The following is an 18,884-nucleotide window of genomic DNA, read 5'->3' as shown; positions in this document are numbered from 1 at the left end:
ACATTCTAGGGTGTTAGTTACTTACAAAATGTATCTGGTGCAGAGAATTATTGGACAGAAACTACTTTAGAATATATGTCAAAATTTTTGTTTTATCAAGAATTAATTAAGACATTTAAAAATGAGTTATTTAGCAAGACTAATTGTATATTTATATCAGTACTAGTTTGTGACAATAATTCTGCATTTTCTAGTTAATAGAGTTGGAGGGGCATGCATTCAGAAGTAGTTTAAAAACATTAGATTTTACCCACTTTTATTTCAAATTTAGAGTTTTTTTTTAAAGATACAGTTTTAAAGGAAAATGACTCTGAAAACAGTGATTTTCATTGTTTTGTATGATCTAATCAATAGCATTCTTACAAGAAATTTTTTCTAAAGTTAGAACATACTGACTATTTCTTTTGGCATTTGAATTTTTATTTTAAACTTTCTTCTTTATAGTCTGAACAAATTAACAAATACATACCTTAAAAAGAGTTCTTTCTCTGCTTAAGAATAGGTAAGTAATTAATTAGTTTATTAATTACTGATAACATCAATTATGTCTGAAGAAGTGAACTGTATAAAATAAAATGGTAATTATCTCTGAAATGATTGTGTAAGTCCACAGGACATTTGATTTCCTACAAATTGTTTTCTGTTAGTTCTGTATTCATTACATGTCTTACTTAGATTCCCCAGTGGTTTTTTTTTTTTTTTTTTTTTGCGGTACGCGGGCCTCTCACCACTGTGGCCTCTCCCGTTGCGGAGCACAGGCTCCGGACACGCAGGCTCAGCGGCCATGGCTCACGGGCCCAGCCACTCCACGGCATGTGGGATCTTCCCGGACTGGGGCACGAACCCGTGTCCCCTGTATCGGCAGGCAGACTCTCAACCACTGTGCCACCAGGGAAGCCCTACATTAGCCTTTTAATTCATATATTTTTATGATTGAATGGACACGGATGAACTGTAGTACACTTAAATTTTATGAAATTGAGTCACACTGTAACAGGTCCATTATAGGGGAATTTAATAGCATTAAAAATGTCTTATAACAGAAGCCCTTATGTTATCAATAATTGGATGTGTCATGGTATTATTTGGAATTATATCCACTCTTAGGAGACATAAGGTTACTGTGTTAATCCATTTAAATTATTTTTGCACTCTCTGGACGTAGAAACTCTTTACCTTTAAGCAAAGCTGTCAGGATGGCTAAATCAATGTCCTGGTGTCCTTCTGATCCCATCCGAAATACTGTAATCTGAAATTTGAGACAAGGTGACCATTAGCAATGCATTTTTTCTCTCAAGAGAAATTAAATCAATGAGACCATATTTGAACACAGACTATCTTAATATCTATAAGGTAGATTCTTAACCACAGGAAAAGCATGCATACCAAGAATTCAATTAGAGGGGTCTGCAACTCATTAAGAGGGAATTGCCTCAGTAGCCTCCAAACGGAAACCAACTTAGATAATTCATTGATTATGGTTACAATCTCTGAAACCAGAGACCAAAGAAAATGTCCCCTTCTACCATTTCAGTTTTAGAATTAAAACTTTCCAGATTTGCAAAAATGTGTAAGCTATAATTTAAACTATGAGTTGAGAAATTAAGTGTTTAAAAATAGCTAGTTAGTATGCCCTTCAGTAAGTGGCCCCACTATGTATGCATATGTGTGTGCCCCTGTGTGTTTTTGTGTATATGCACGTGTGCAATATAGCCATCACTACACTCTCTCCTCAGCAATAGTTATTCAAGGGTTTCAATATTGTGATGCCTCTAGATCTTTCAATCCTCTCAATAACCTTAAACCTTCTTGAGAATGACTTAGTATCCAGGTTGTAAGAATGAAAAAGCACACAATAAAATAACATTTTTTCCTCTTAATTCTGGTAAGAAAAGTATTCTCTGGGGATGAATGATGGGGAGGAAAGTACAGATGTAGCAGTGAAGGGTTAATACAAGTTGGATTAATATGAAGTCCCCACATCATGCTTAACAATAATGAAGATTTTTTTTCCAAGTCAGATGGAAGCTACTTAAGGAAGCCAAAAGGTTATTTGAATATATACATTGGTTGAATTACTACTGTGCTCAACTGCTTTAGACTTCGTTTCTTTATCTGTAAACTGGGAAAATAATAGGGCTTCCCTGTTTCTAACCACATAGGAAGTAAACTTTGTAGGATTTGCTAATGTATAATTCTAAGTTTTGCCACCATGATGAAGAGAACAGGTACCTAGAATCACGGTTAAACTGTCAGTTGCCTTAGAAATCCTCTAGTCCACTATCCAGAGACAGAGTATCAGCATCAAGTTAGAAGAACAGCTGTGACTGGAACCAAGAACAGAGATGAGAGGTAGTTCTTCTCTGTTCTGAACTCAGAAGTGCCTTATTGGGAAGAAAACTTCAGGTCCACTGGAGAAAGAACCAAGGAGCAGAAGTGGAATTTTGGCTAAATCTTCAACTCTTTAAGCCAGGGCTGGCTAGGGTTTGAAAGGTATTAACCGTGTGCTGAGCTGGTAGCAAGCTGTGGACTACCAGGATAACATCTCTCATTGTTTTAGAAGAATTCAGAAATTAGGCATCAAACGGAATTCCTTAAACATCTGACCTACTTGTTCTGCAGATGCCTAAATTTCACTGCCCAATTAGAGATCCCATTTCAGATGCAAATTCTTCCAAGGTAGCAAATAGATAAATTTACCCTGAAATATAAGAGTATCAGGTTTTCTTAGGAACAGCTTTGAGGAGGGGAAAGGAAGGTTTACAGTGTGGAGCTGCTAAAGGATTTCAGGGTGGGCGTGGTGGAGATGCAGATATGTGTGCTGTTGTTTGTCCAGGAGCCTGAAATAGCATTGTACTCTGGGGCTTCACAGATTTTCTGGAAAACTGGTGTGGAGGGGATGGCTGTCCACCTGTCTGTGGCAACCCATCCCCATGGTGTGCTTAGACTGAAGTACCTAAGGATCCTAGAAAGAGGGAGAGGAAGCACCAAAGGGAGGCTGGAGGATCCAAAGATGAAATTTATTTCATAATTTTCCCTTGAGTTGACCTGAGATATTATGTCTCCATTACTTTAAACTTTTTTTTTTGCGGTACGCGGGCCTCTCACTGTTCTGGCCTCTCCCGTTGCAGAGCACAGGCTCCGGATGTGCAGGCTCAGCGGCCATGGCTCACGGGCCCAGCCACTCCGTGGCACGTGGGATCTTCCCGGATTGGGGCACGAACCCATGTCCCCTGCATCGGCAGGCGGACTCTCAACCACTGCACCACCAGGGAAGCCCTACTCTAAACTTTTTAATTTGAAATTAAAAATTTAAAAATATCAATTACTCAATTTATATGTCTTTCTCAGAAAAAAAAGAGAAGTCAAACAAGAAAACCAGAGTCGTCTTCTCCTATCACCCCTGGTGTTGGCAAAGATTCAGAAAACCAGGTGTTCTTATTCTTGGTGGGGATGTGAATCGAAATAGTAGTTTTGGAGTATGATAGATTGATATAAAATTCCTTGGTTTTTATGTATCATTCTTTAACAGCAATTAGCAAAATATTATTTGCTAATATTTTATTTAGCATCTTTTCAACTATGTAAGTGAGGTTGGTACATGTCACCATTCTTGCCTAGTTTTGGTATTAGAGTTGCACTAACTTTTCAGTATGAATTGGTAATCTTTTAAAATTTACTTATGCCCTAGAACGGTTAGCGTAACAAAGGAATTCTCCTTCCGGAAGGTTTAGTAGGATGAAGCATTTTTAAGGATAGATCACTGATCATCTTTATAAATTTTTCAACAGTTACTAATCAGTTTAGATTTTCTGCTTCTCCTGGACTCAATTTCATATATTCTCCTATGTAATCAAACATTTCATCTAGATTTTCAAATTTATTGGTATACAGTTGTACACAGAATTCTCTTATTACTTAAAAAATCTCTTTTATGTATAGCATTATATGGCAGCTTTTTTGATTCCTCTTTTTCACTTCATCAAAATCATTGTCATATCAAAGAATCAGGTTTTCATTTATCTTTTTATGATCATAACATACTTTATCTACTGTTCTTTTTTGATTTGTATTTTATTTTTTATACAGCACTTTATTAGTTATCTATTTTATACATATTAGTGTATACATGTCAATCCCAATCTCCCAGTTCATTCCCCCCCTCCCCCCCCACTTTCCCCCCTTGGTGTCCGTACGTTTGCTCTCTACATCTGTGTCTCTATTTCTGCCTTGCAAATCGGTTCATCTGTTCCATTTTTCTAGATTCCACATATATGCGTTAATGTACAATATCTGCTTTTCTCTTTCTGACTTAACTTCACTCTGTATGACAGTCTCCAGGTCCATCCATGTTTCTACAAATGACCCAATTTCATTCCTTTTTATAGATGAGTAACATTCCATTGTATATATGTACCACAACTTGTTTATTCATTCATCTGTCGAGGGGCATTTAGGTTGCTTCTATGACCTGGCTATTTTAAATAGTGCTGCAATGAACACTGGGGTGCATGTGTCTTTTTCGATTATAGTTTTCTCTGGGTATATGCCCAGTAGTGGAATTGCTGGGTCATATGGTAATTCTATTTTTAGTTTTTTTAAGGAACCTCCATACTGTTCTCCATAGTTGCTGAATCAATTTACATTCCCACCAACAGTGCAAGAGGGTTCCCTTTCCTCCACTCTCTCCAGCATCTGTTTTTTGTAGATTTTCTGATGATGCCCATTCTAACCAGTGTGAGGTGATACCTCATTGTAGTTTTGATTTGCATTTCTCTAATAATTAGTGATGTTGAGCAGCTTTTCAAGTGCCTCTTGGCCATCTGTATGTCTTCTTTGGAGAAATGTCTATTTAAGTCTTCTGCCCATTTTTTGATTGGGTTGTTTTTTTAATATTGAGCTGTATGAGCTGTTTATATATTTTGGAGATTAATTCTTTGTCCATTGCAAATATTTTCTCCCATTCTGAGGGTTGTCTTTTTGTCTTGTTTTCTTCTTCTTTCTTTAAAAATTTATTTTATTATCTTTGGCTGCCTTGGGTCTTCATTGCTTGAGCGGGCTTTCTCTAGTTGCAGCAAGGGGGAGTTCCCTGCGCTGCAGTGCGCGGGCTTCTCATTGTGGTGGCTTCTCTTGTTGCAAAGCATGGGCTCTAAGCACTTGGGCTCAGTAGTTGTGGCACACAGGCTTCAGTAGTTGTGGCTCGCAGGCTCTAGAACACAGGCTCGGTAGTTGTGGCACACGGGATTAGTTGCTCCATGGCATTTGGGATTCTCCTGGACCAGGGCTCGAACCCATGTCCCCTGCATTGGCAGGCAGATTCTTAACCACTACGCCACCAGGGAAGCCCCTCGTCTTGTTTATAGTTTCCTTTGTGTGCAAAAGCTTTTAAGTTTCATTAAGTCCCATTTGTTTATTTTTGTTTTTATTTCCTCTACTCTAGGAGGTGGGTCAAAAGGGTTTTCATTTTATTGACCAATATTATTATTTAAATTTGAAGTTACTATTCCCTGCTCATTCATTTCTTCTACTTTTGCTTCCTTAACTGCTCTTTTCCTAGAAGTTGACTTCTTGGTCAATTTATTTTCATTCTTTCTTATTTCTAACAAATACATTTAAGATTATGTATCTCACATGTTTTCATATGCATTATGTAGTTTTCATTCACTTTTAAATATATGTAATTTATTTTCTCTTACTTAAAATTGTTTTTAATATTAGAGTCTATATGTACATATATATGTAACATTTTGTAAATGTATTATTTTGTTTGAATAAAGTGTTTATTCTCTATTTGTTGGGTACAGAGTTCAATATTATATATAGATTACATACTAATTTTTGATTCAAATACTCTACATATTTACTTGTTTCTTACTTCTGAGAGGCATGTTAAAATCTCCTATTTTGATTATACATGTCACAATTATTCCTTGAAAGCAAACACTCTTTGCTTTGTATGTTTTGAAGCTTCTTATAAATGTATAAAAGGTTTGTGACAATCTGTTCTTGGTAGACTGAACTTTTAATCAGCATATAATATCTCCTCTTCCTATTTAATGCTGTTGCTTTGTATTATATTTTGTTTTATATTAATATTGTAATTGTCACACATACACTTATGGAGGATTAGGATTTGTCTGGTATATTATTCCATCTGGTTATTTGTCACTTTTCTGTGATCACTTTGTTTTAGGTGTGTATCTTATAAACAGCAAGGCTAGATGTTTTTTCTAAAATTCAAATAAAATCTCTCTCTGAAAGGCAGAAAAGAGTTCAGCTACGTTTAATATGATTATTGATTTTTTTGTCTTATTTCTTCCATCTTACTTTATGTTTTCTAGATTTTCTTATCATTTCCCTTCTACCCCTTTCTTTTCCTTTAAAAATATCATATATTGGGCTTCCCTGGTGGTGCAGTTTAAGCATCCGCCTGTCAATGCAGGGGACATGGGTTCGATCTCTGGTCTGGGAAGATCCTATGTGCTGCAGAGCAACTAAGCCCGTGCGCCACAACTACTGAGCCTACATGCCACAACTACTGAAGCCCACGTGCCTAGAGCCCATGCTCCGCCAACAAGAGAAGCCACTGAAATGAGAAGCCCATGCACCACAATGAAGAGTAGCCCCTGCTGCGGCAACTAGAGAAAGCCCGTGTGCAGCTACGAACACTCAACGTAGCCAAAAATAAAAAATAAATAAATAGATTTAAAAAATCATATATCTGCATAGATAATACATACACATGGCAAAAAAAAATCCCAAGAGTAGAAAGAGATATATGGTGAAAATTAAGTATATCACTTCTGTCTTCAGTTTTCCAGTACCCCTTGACAAAGGCAACCAGTATTATTAGCTGTAGAGATGCTCTACACATATATGGACAGAAATGCATATGCCTCCCTTTCAAACAAGTGGTGGCAAGCTTTACATAGTAGTTTATACTTTGCTCTTTTACACTTGACAATCTATCCTGGAGACCATTCTATTCAACCATGAAGAGATGTGCACCCTTATCTGCTTAGTGCCTAATGTTTCACTACATACCTGTACTTCTATTAATAAACATGTGGGTTGTTTCCAATCTGCTGTCATTATTAACACCACTGCAGGGGATACCCTTGTGCACACATGGCTGAGTATACCTGTAGGATAAAGTTTGTAGATATAGAATTTCTTGGCCCACTTAATCTGAGAGAAGCTCTTTAATTCATTACCCTGATTCTGCTCCCAGGCCTCTCCTGTTTTCTACCTTTATTTTGATCCTGTATGGTAACTGAAATAACTTTTAACTTCAAAGTATATATTTTTCCTATAATTGGAAACTCTAGTTTCTATACCATCTTCTTTTATTTTTAATTAGACTATAGAGTTTATTTGGATTTCACCAGTTTTTTTTAAACAAATTTATTGCAGTATAATTGCTTTAAAATGGTGTGTTAGTTTCTGCTTTATAAAAAACTGAATCAGCTATACATATACATATACCCCATATCTCCTCCCTCTTGCGTCTCCCTCCCACCCTCCCTATCCCAACACTCTAAGTGGTCACAAAGCACTGAGCTGATCTCCCTGTGCTATGCGGCTGCTTCCCACTAGCTATCTGTTTTACATTTGGCAGTATAAGTCCCTGCCACTCTCTCACTTCATCCCAGCTTAGCCTTTCCCCTCCCCTTGTCCTCAGGTCCATTCTCTACATCTGCGTCTTTATTCCTGCCCTGCCCCTAGGTTCTTCGTAACCGTTTTTTTTTTTTTTTTTTACATTCCATATATATGTGTTAGCATATGGTATTTGTTTTTCTCTTTCTGACTTACTTCACTCTGTATGACACACTCTAGGTCCATCCACCTCACTACAAATAACTTAATTTCGTTTCTTTTTATGGCTGAGTAATATTCCATTGTATATATGTGCCACATCTTCTTTATCCATTCATCTGTTCATGGACACTTAGGTTGCTTCCATGTCCTGCCTATTGTAAATAAAGCTGCAATGAACATTGTGGTACATGACTCTTTTTGAATTATGGTTTACTCAGGGTATATGCCCAAGAGTGGGACTGCTGGGTTATATGGTAGTTCTATTTTAAGTTTTTCAAGGAACCTTCATACTGTTCTCCATAGTGGCTGTATCAATTTACATTCCCACCAGCAGTGCAAGAGTGTTCCCTTTTCTCCACACCCTCTCCAGCATTTATTGTTTGTAGATTTTTTGATGATGGCCATTCTGACTGGTGTGAGGTGATACCTCATTGTAGTTTTGATTTGCATTTCTCTAATAATAAGTGATGTTGAGCAGCTTTTCATGTGTTTGTTAGCAATCTGTATATCTTCTTTGGAGAAATGACTATTTAGGTGTTCTGACCATTTTTGGACTGGGTTGTTTGTTTTACTGATATTGAGCTGCATGAGCTGCTTGTAAATTTTGGAGATTAATCCTTTGTCAGTTGCTTAATTTGCAAATATTTTTTCCCATTCTGAGGGTTGTCTTTTCGTCTTCTGTTTACGGTTTCCTCTGCTGTGCAAAAGGTTTTCACTTTCATTAGGTCGCAATTGTTTATTTTTATTTCCATTTCTCTAGGAGGTGGGTCAAAAAGGATCTTTCTGTGATGTATGTCATAGAGTGTTCTGCCTATGTTTTCCTCTAAGAGTTTGATAGTGTCTGGCCTTACATTTAGGTCTTTCATCCATTTTGAGTTTATTTTTGTGTATGGTGTTAGCGAGTTAGGGAGTTCATTCTTTTACATGTAGCTGTGCAGTTTTCCCAGCACCACTTATTGAAGAGGCTGTATATTCTTCTCTCCTTTATCAAAAGTAAGGTGACCATATGTGCGTGGGTTTATCTGTGGGCTTTCCATACTGTTCCATTGTTCTGTATTTCTGTTTTGTGCCAGTACCATACTGTCTTGATTACTGTAGCTTTGTAGTATAGTCTGAAGTCAGGGAGCCTGATACATCCAGCTCCGTTTTTCTTTCTCAAGATTGCTTTGGCTATTCAGGGTCTTTTGTGTTTCATTACAAATTGTTAAATTTTTTGTTCTAGCTCTGTGAAAAATGCCATTGGTAGTTTCATAGGGATTGCACTGAATCTGTAGATTGCTTTGGGTAGTACAGTCATTTTCACAATGTTGATTCTTCCAATCCAAGAACACGGTATGTCTCTTCATCTGTTTGTATCATCTTTAATTTCTTTCATCAGTGTCTTATCGTTTTCTGCATACAGGTCTTTTTATGTCTTTAGGTAGGTTTATTCCTAGGTATTATTTTCTTTTTGTTGCAGTGGTAAATGGGAGTGTTTCCTTAATTTCACTTTCAGATTTTTCATCATTAGTGTATAGGAATGCAGAGATTTCTGTGCATTAATTTTGTACCCTGCTGCTTTACCAAATTCATTGATTAGCTCTAGTAGTTTTCTGGTAGCATCTTTAGGATTCTCTATGTATAGTATCATGTCATCTGCAAACAGTGACAGTTTTACTTCTTCTTTTCCGATTTGGATTCCTTTTATTTCTTTTTCTTCTCTGATTGCTCTGGCTAAAACTTCCAAAACTATGTTGAATAAGAGTGGTGAGAGTGGGCAACCTAGTCTTGTTTCTGATACTAGAGGAAATGGTTTCAGTTTTTCACCACTGAGAACAATGTTGGCTGTGGGTTTGTCATATATGGCCTTTATTATGTTGCGGTAAGTTCCTCTATGCCTGCTTTCTGGAGGGTTTTTATCATAAACTGGTGTTGAATTTTGTTGAAAGCTTTTTCTGCATCTATTGAGATGATAATATGGTTTTTCTCCTTCAAATTGTTAATATGGTGTATCACATTCCTTGCACTCCTGGGATAAACCCCACTTGATCATGGTGTATGGCCCTTTTAATGCACTCTCGGATTCTGTTTGCTAGTAATTTGTTGAGGATTTTTGCATCTATGTTCATCAGTGATATCAGCCTGTAGTTCTCCTTCTCTGTAACATCTTTGGTTTTGATATCAGGGTGATGGTGGCCTCATAGAATGAGTTTGGGAGTGTTCTTCCCTGTGCTATATTTTGGAAGAGTTAGAGAAGGACAGGTGTTAGCTCTTCCCGAAATGTTTGATAGAATTTGCCTGTGAAGCAATCTGGTCCTGGACTTTTGTTTGCTGGAAGATTTTTAACCACAGTCTTAATTTCAGTGCTTGTGACTGGTCTCTTTATATTTTCTATTTCTTTCTGGCTCAGTCTCGGAAGGTCGTGCTTTTCTAAGAATGTGTCCATTTCTTCCATTTTATTGGCATATAGCTGTTTGTAGTAATCTCTCATGATCCTCTGTACTACTGCAGTGTCAGTTGTTACTCCTCCTTTTTCATTTCTAATTCTATTGATTTCAGTCTTCTCCCTTTTTTTCTTGATGAGTCTGGCTAATGGTTTATCAATTTTGTTTATCTTCTCAAAGAACCAGCTTATAGTTTTATTGATCTTTGTGACTGTTTCCACTGGTGAAAGTGGGGTGTGAAAGTCCCCTACTATGATTGTGTTGCTGCCGATTTCCCCTTTTATGGCTGTTAGCATCTGCCTTATGTATTGAGGTGCTCCTATGTTGGGTGCATATATATTTACAATTTTATATATTCTTCTTGGATTGATCCCTTGATCATTATGTAGTGGCCTTCTTTGTCTCTTCTAATAGTCTATATTCTAAAGTCTCTTTTGTCTGATATAAGAATTGCTACTCCAGCTTTCTTCTGATTTCCATTTGCATGGAATATCTTTCTCCATCCCCTCACTTTCAGTCTGTATGTGTCCCTAGGTCTGAAGTGGGTCTCTTGTAGACAGCATTTATATGGGTCTTGTTTTTGTATCCACTGCCAGTCTATGTCTTTTGTTGGAGCATTTAATCCATTTACATTTAACGTAATTATTGATATGTATGTTCCTATTACAATTTTCTTAATTGTTTCGGGTTTCTTATTGTAAGTCTTTTCCTTCTCTTGTGTTTCCTGCCCAGAGAAGTTCCTTTAGCATTTGCTGTAAAGTTGGTTTGGTGGTGCTGAACTCGCTCAGCTTTTGCTTGTCTGTTAAGGTTTTAATTTCTCTGTCGAATCTGAATGACATCCTTGCTGGGTAGACTAAACTTGGTTGTCGGTTTTTCCCTTTCATCAGTTTAAATATGTCCTGAGTTTCTGCTGAAAGATCAGCTGTTAACCTTATGGGGATTCCCTTGTGTGTTATTTGTTGTTCTTCACTTGCTGCTTTTAATATTTTTTCTTTGTATTTAATATTTTTAAATTAATTAATTATTTATTTTTGGCTGTGTTGGGTCTTCGTTTCTGTGCGAGGGCTTTCTCTAGTTGTGGCAAGCAGGGGCCACTCTTCATCGTGGTGCGTGGGCCTCTCACTATCGCAGCCTCACTTGTTGCAGAGCACAGGCTCCAGACGCGCAGGCTCAGTACTTGTGGCTCACGGGCCTAGTTGCTCCGCGGCATGTGTGATCTTCCCAGACCAGGGCTCGAACCTGTGTCCCCTGCATTAGCAGGCAGATTCTCAACCACTGCACCACCAGGGATGCCCTGTATTTAATTTTTGATAGTTTGATTATTGTGTGTTGGTGTGTTTCTCCTTGGATTTATCCTGCATGGGACTCCCTGTGCTTCCTGTACTTGATTAACTATTTCCTTTCCCATATTAGGGAAGTTTTTAACTATAATTTCTTCAAATATTTTCTCAGTCCCTTTCTTTTTCTCTTCTTCTTCTGGGACCCCTATACTTTGACTGTTGGTGTGTTTAATGTTGTCCCTGAGGTCTCTGAGACTGTCCTCAATTCTTTTCATTCTTTTTTCTTTATTCTGCTCTGCAGTAGTTATTTCCACTATTTTATCTTCCAGGTCACTTATCTGTTCTTCTGCCTCAGTTATTCTGCTATTGATTCCTTCTAGAGAACTTTTAATTTCATTTATTGTGTTGTTCATTATTGTTTGTTTGCTCTTTAGTTCTTCTAGGTCCTAGCGAAAGCCCTCCCAGAGAACTCCATTTCAATGCTAAGACCTAGCTCTGCTCAGTGCCCAGCAAGCTACAGTGCTGGACACCCTATGCCAGACAACTAGCAAGACAGGAACACAACCCCACCCATTAGCAGAGAGGCTGCCTAAAATCCTAATAAGGCCACAGACACCCCAAAACACAACACCAGACGTGGATCTGCCCACCAGAAAGACAAGATCCAGCCTCATCCACCAGAACACAGGCACTAGTCTCCTCCACCAGGAAACCTACACGACCCAGTGAACCAATGTTAGCCACTGGGGAGAGACACCAAAAACAGGGGAACTACAAACCTGCAGCCTGCAAAAAGGAGACCCCAAACACAGTAAGATAAGTAAAATGAGAAGACAGAAAAACACACAGCAGATGAAGGAGCAAGATAAAAACCCACCAGACCTAACAAATAAAGAGGAAACAGGCAGTCTACCTGAAAAAGAATTCAGAATAATGATAGTAAAGATGATCCAAAATCTTGGAAATACAATAGAGAAAATGCAAGAAACATTTAACAAGGACCTAGAAGAACTAAAGATGAAACAAGCAACGATGAAAAACACAATAAATGAGATTAAAAATACTCTAGAAGGGATCAATAGCAGAATAACTGAGGCAGAAGAACGGATAAGTGACCTGGAAGATAAAATAGTGGAAATAACTACTGCAGAGCAAAATAAAGAAAAAAGAATGAAAAGAACTGAGGACAGTCACAGACCTCTGGGACAACATTAAACGCACCAACATTCGAATTATAGGGGTTCCAGAAGAAGAAGAGAAAAAGAAAGGGACTGAGAAAATATTTGAAGACATTATATTTGAAAACTTCCCTAATATGGGAAAGGAAATAGTTAAGTCCAGGAAGCACAGAGAGTCCCATACAGGAAAAATACAAGGAGAAACACGCCAAGACACGTATTAATCTAACTGTCAAAAATTAAATACAAAGAAAACATATTAAAAGCAGCAAGGGAAAAACAACAAATAACACACAAGGGAATCCCCATAACGTTAACAGCTGACCTTTCAGCAGAAACTCTGCAAGCCAGAAGGGACAGGCAGGACATATCAAAGTGATGAAGGAGAAAAACCTACAACCAAGATTACTCTACCCAGCAAGGATCTCATTCAGATTTGATGGAGAAATTAAAAACTTTACAGACAAGCAAAAGCTGAGAGAGTTCAGCACCACCAAACCAGCTCTACAAAACATGCTAAAGGATCTTCTCTAGGCAAGAAACACATGAGAAGGAAAAGACCTACAACAACAAACCCAAAACAATTAAGAAAACGGGAATAGGGACATACATATCAATAATTACCTTAAATGTAAATGGATTAAATGCTCCCACCAAAACACACAGATTGGCTGAATGGATACAAAAACAAGACCCATATATATGCTGTCTACAAGAGACCCACTTCAGACCTAGAGACACATACAGACTGAAAGTGAGGGGATGGAAAAAAATATTCCATGTAAATGGAAACCGAAAGAAAGTGGAGTAGCAATTCTCATATCAGACAAAATAGACTTTAAAATAAAGACTATTAGAAGAGACAAAGAAGGCCACTACATAATGATCAAGGGATAGATCCAAGAAGAAGATATAACAATTGTAAATATTTATGCACCCAACACAGGAGCACCTCAATACATAAGGCAAATACTAACAGCCATAAAAGGGGAAATCGACAGTAACACATTCATAGTAGGGGACTTTAACACCCCACTTTCACCAATGGACAGATCATCCAAAATGAAAATAAATAAGGAAACCCAAGCTTTAAATGATACATTAAACAAGATGGACTTAATTGACATTTATAGGACATTCCATCCAAAAACAAAAGCATACACATTTTTTTCAAGTGCTCATGGAACTTTCTCCAGGATAGATCATATCTTGGGTCACAAATCAAGCTTTGGTAAATTTAAGAAAATTGAAATTGTATCAAGTATCTTTTCCAACCACAACGCTATGAGACTAGGTATCAATTACAGGAAAAGATCTGTAAAAAATACAAACACATGGAGGCTAAACAATACACTACTTAATAACGAAGTGATCACTGAAGAAATCAAAGAGGAAATCAAAAACTACCTAGAAACAAATGACAATGGAGACACGACCACCCCCAACCTATGGGATGCAGCAAAAGCAGTTCTAAGAGGGAAGTTTATAGCAATACAACCCTACCTTAAGAAACAGGAAACATCTCAAATAAACAACCTAACCTTGCACCTAAAGCAATTACAGAAAGAAGAACAAAAACCCCCCAAAGTTAGCAGAAGGAAAGAAATCATAAAGATCAGATCAGAAATAAATGAAAAAGAAATGAAGGAAACGATAGCAAAGATCAACAAAACTAAAAGCTTGTTTCTTTGAGAAGATAAACAAAATTGATAAACCATTAGCCAGACTCATCAAGAAAAAAAGGGAGAAGACTCAAATCAATAGAATTAGAAATGAAAAAGGAGAAGTAACAACTGACACTGCAGAAATACAAAAGATCATGAGAGATTACTACAAGCAACTCTATGCCAATAAAATGGACAACCTGGAAGAAATGGACAAATTCTTAGAAATGCACAACCTGCCAAGACTGATCAGGAAGAAACAGAAAATATGAACAGACCAATCACAAGCACTGAAATTAAACCTGTGATTAAAAATCTTCCAACAAACAAAAGCTCAGGACTAGATGGCTTCATAGGCTAATTCTATCCAACATTTAGAGAAGAGCTAACACGTATCCTTCTCAAACTCTTCCAAAATATAGCAGAGGGAGGAACACTCCCAAACTCATTCTACGAGGCCACCATCACCCTGATACCAAAAGCAGAAAAGGATGCCACAAAGAAAGAAAACTACAGGCCAATATCACTGATGAACATAGATGCAAAAATTCTCAACAAAATACTAGCAAACACAATCCAACAGCACATTAAGAGGATCATACACCCTGATCAAGTGGGGTTTATTCCAGGAATGCAAGAATTCTTCAATATATGCAAATCAATCAATGTGATACACCATATTAACAAATTGAAGGAGAAAAACCATATGGTCATTTCAATAGATGCAGAGAAAGCTTTCGACAAAATTCAACACCAGTTTATGATAAAAACCCTCCAGAAAGCAGGCATAGAGGGAACTCTCCTTAACATAATAAAGGCCATGTATGACAAACCCACAGCCAACATCATTCTCAATGGTGAAAAACTGAAAGCATTTCCACTAAGATCAGGAATAAGACAAGGTTGCCCACTCTCACCACTCTTATTCAACATAGTTTTGGAAGTTTTAGCCACAGCAATCAGAGAAGAAAAAGAAATAAAAGGAATCCAAATCGGAAAAGAAGAAGTAAAGCTGTCACTGTTTGCAGATGACATGATCCTATACATAGAGAACCCTAAAGATGCTACCAGAAAACTACTAGAGCTAATCAATGAATTTGGTAAAGTAGCAGGATACAAAATTAATGCACAGAAATCTCTGGCATTCCTATACACTAATGATGAAAAATCTGAAAGTGAAATCAAGAAAACACTCCCATTTACCACTGCAACAAAAGGAATAAAATATCTAGGAATAAACCTACCTAAGGAGACAAAAGACATGTATGCAGAAAATTATAAGACACTGATGAAAAGAAATTAAAGATGATACAAATAGATGGAGAGATATACCATATTCTTGGATTGGAAGAATCAACATTGTGAAAATGACTGTACTACCCAAAGCAATCTACAGATTCAATGCAATCCCTATCAAACTACCACTGGCATTTTTCACAGAACTAGAACAAAAAATTTCACAATTTGTATGGAAACACAAAAGACCCCGAATAGCCAAAGCAATCTGGAGAACGAAAAACGGAGCTGGATGTATCAGGCTCCCTGACTTCAGACTATACTACAAAGCTACAGTAATCAAGACAGTATGGTACTGGCACAGAAACAGAAATATAGATCAATGGAACAGGATAGAAAGCCCAGAGATAAACCCACACACATATGGTCACCTTATCTTCGTTAAAGGAGGGAGGAATGTACAGTGGAGAGAGGACAGCCTCTTCAATAAGTGGTGCTGGGAAAAATGGACAGCTACATGTAAAAATATGAGATTAGAACACACCCTAACACCATACACAAAAAATAAGCTCAAAATGGATTAAAGACCTAAATGTAAGGCCAGAAACTATCAAACTCTTAGAGGAAAATATAGGCAGAACACTCTACGACATAAACCACAGCAAGATCCTTTTTGACCCACCTCCTAGAGAAATGGAAATAAAAACAAAAATAATCAAATGAGACCTAATGAAACTTCAAAGGTTTTGCACAGCAAAGGAAACCATAAACAAGACCAAAAGACAACCCTCAGAATGGGAAAAAATATTTTCAAGTGAAGCAACTGACAAAGGATTAATCTCCAAATTTACAAGCAACTCATGCAGCTCAATAACAAAAAAACAAATAACCAAATTCAAAAATGGGCAGAAGACCTAAATAGACATTTTTCCAAAGAAGATATACAGAGTGCCGACAAACACATGAAAGAATGCTCAACATCATTCATCATTAGAGAAATGCAAATCAAAACTACAATGAGATATCATCTCACGCTGGTCAGAATGGCCATCATCAAAAATCTAGAAACAATAAATGCTGGAGAGGGTGTGGAGAAAAGGGAACACTCTTGCACTGCTGGTGGGAATGTGAATTGGTACAGCCACTATGGAGAACAATATGGAGGTTCCTTAAAAAACTACAAATAGAACTACCATATGACCCAGCAATGCCACTACTGGGCATATACCCTGAGAAAACCATAATTCAAAAAGAGTCATGTACCAAAATGTTCATTGCAGCTCTATTTACAATAGCCAGGAGATGGAAACAACCTAAGTGTCCATCATCGGATGAATGGATAAAGAAGATGTGGCACATATATACAATGGAATATTACTCAGCCATAAAAAGAAACGAAATTGAGTTATTTGTAGTGGGATGGATGGACCTAGAGTCTGTCATACAGAGTGAAGTAAGTCAGAAAGAGAAAGACAAATACCGTATGCTAACACATATATATGAAATCTAAGAAAAAAAAATGTCATGAAAAACCTAGGGGTAAGAAAGGAATAAAGACACAGACCTACTAGAGAATGGACTTGAGGATATGGGGAGGGGGAAGGGTACGCTGTGACAAAGTGAGAGAGTCGCATGGACATATATACACTACCAAATGTAAAATAGATAGCTAGTAGGAAGCAGCTGCATAGCACAGGGAGATCAGCTTGGTGCTTTGTGACCACCTAGAGGGGTGGGATATGGATGGTGGGAGGGAGGGAGATGCAAGAGGGAAGAGATATGGGAACATATGTATATGTATAACTGATTCACTTTGTTATAAAGCAAAAACTAACACACCATTGTAAAGCAATCATACTCCAATAAAGATGTAAAAAAAATAAAAAATAAAAAAAGAAAGAAAGAAAGGAAGGAAGGAAGGAAGAAAGAAAGAAAGAAAGAGACGGGGGAGGAAGTGAGGGAGGAAGGAAGAAATAAAATAAAATAAAATGAAATTATTAAAAGAAAAAAGAAAAAAAAAGAAAGAACAACCAAACCAAAAAACAAATGCACCAGTGATAAAAAGAACTCAAAACTATACTTAAAAAAAAAAAAAAATACGGACACACAGAACCCTAGGACTAATGGTGAAAGCAAAGCTATACAAACAAAATCACACAAAGAAGCATATACATACACACTCATAAAAAGAGAAAAAGGAAAAAAATATATATATCGTTGTTTCCAAAGTCCACCGCCTCAATTTTGGGATGATTTGTTGTCTACTCAGGTATTCCACAGATGCAGGGTACATCAAGTTGATTACGGAGATTTAATCTACTGCTCCTGAGGCTGTTGGGAGAAATATCCCTTTCTGTTCTTTGTTCACACAGCTCCTGGGGTTCACCTTTGCATTTGGCCCTGCCTCTGCATGTAGGTTGCCTGAGGGTGTCTGTACCCTGCCCAGACAGGATGTAGTTAAAGTAGCAGCTGATTAGGGGGCTCTGGCTCACTCAGGCTTGGGGGAGGGAATGGTACAGACTGCTGGAGAGCCTGCGGCGGCAGAGGCTGGCATGACGTTGCAACAGCCTGAGGCGTACCGTGTGCTCTCCTGGGGAAGTTGTCCCTGGATCATGGGACCCTGTCAGTGGCAGGCAGCACAGGGTCCCAGGAGGGGAGGTGTGGATAGTGACCTGTGCTTGCACACAGGCTTCTTGGTGGCTGCAGCAGCAGCCTTAGCGTCTCATGCCCGCCTCTGGTATCCATGCTGACAGCTGCGGCTTGCAGCCGTCTCTGGAGCTCGTTTACGTGGTGCTCTGAAACCCCTCTCCTCATGCACCCCAAAACAAAACAGAAATAGAAAATATAAACAGACCAATCACAAAGCAGTGAAATTGAAACTGTGACTAAAAATCTTCCAACAAACAAAAGCCCAGGACCAGATGGCTTCACAGGTGAATTCCATCAAACATTTAGAGAAGAGCTAATACCTTTTCTTCTCAAAGTCTTCCAAAATATAGCAGAGGGAGGAACACTCCCAAACTCATTCTACGAGGCCACCATCACCCTGATACCAAAACAAGACAAAGATGTCACAAAAAAAGAAAACTATAGGCCAATATCACTGATGAACATAGATACAAAAATTCTCAACGAAATACTAGCAAACAGAATCCAACAGCACATTAAAAGGACCATACACCATGATCAAGTGGGGTTTATTCCAGGAATGCAAGGATTCTTCCATATATGCAAATCAATCAATGTGATACACCATATTAACAAAATGAAGGAGAAAAACCATAT

At 37.8% G+C, this 18,884-nt stretch overlaps 1 protein-coding gene across 14 annotated transcripts in view; it reads right to left on the bottom strand.

Annotated features, from left to right (window-relative positions):
- The window catches only part of TRPM3 (transient receptor potential cation channel subfamily M member 3), a 797,133-nt gene that overhangs the window by 119,034 nt on the left and 659,215 nt on the right, over positions 1-18,884 (bottom strand). For all 14 annotated transcript variants that reach the window (XM_060153439.1, XM_060153443.1, XM_060153441.1 and 11 more), the window contains one exon: positions 1,177-1,249. In XM_060153439.1, coding sequence (XP_060009422.1) covers positions 1,177-1,249 — 73 coding nt within the window. The remainder of the gene's footprint in view (positions 1-1,176; positions 1,250-18,884) is intronic.

The sequence above is a fragment of the Lagenorhynchus albirostris genome, chromosome 7 (genome assembly GCF_949774975.1).
Source record: "Lagenorhynchus albirostris chromosome 7, mLagAlb1.1, whole genome shotgun sequence".
Taxonomy (NCBI): domain Eukaryota; kingdom Metazoa; phylum Chordata; class Mammalia; order Artiodactyla; family Delphinidae; genus Lagenorhynchus; species Lagenorhynchus albirostris.
Note: the sequence above shows the minus strand (reverse complement) of the source record. Positions and strands in the feature narration are given on the sequence as shown.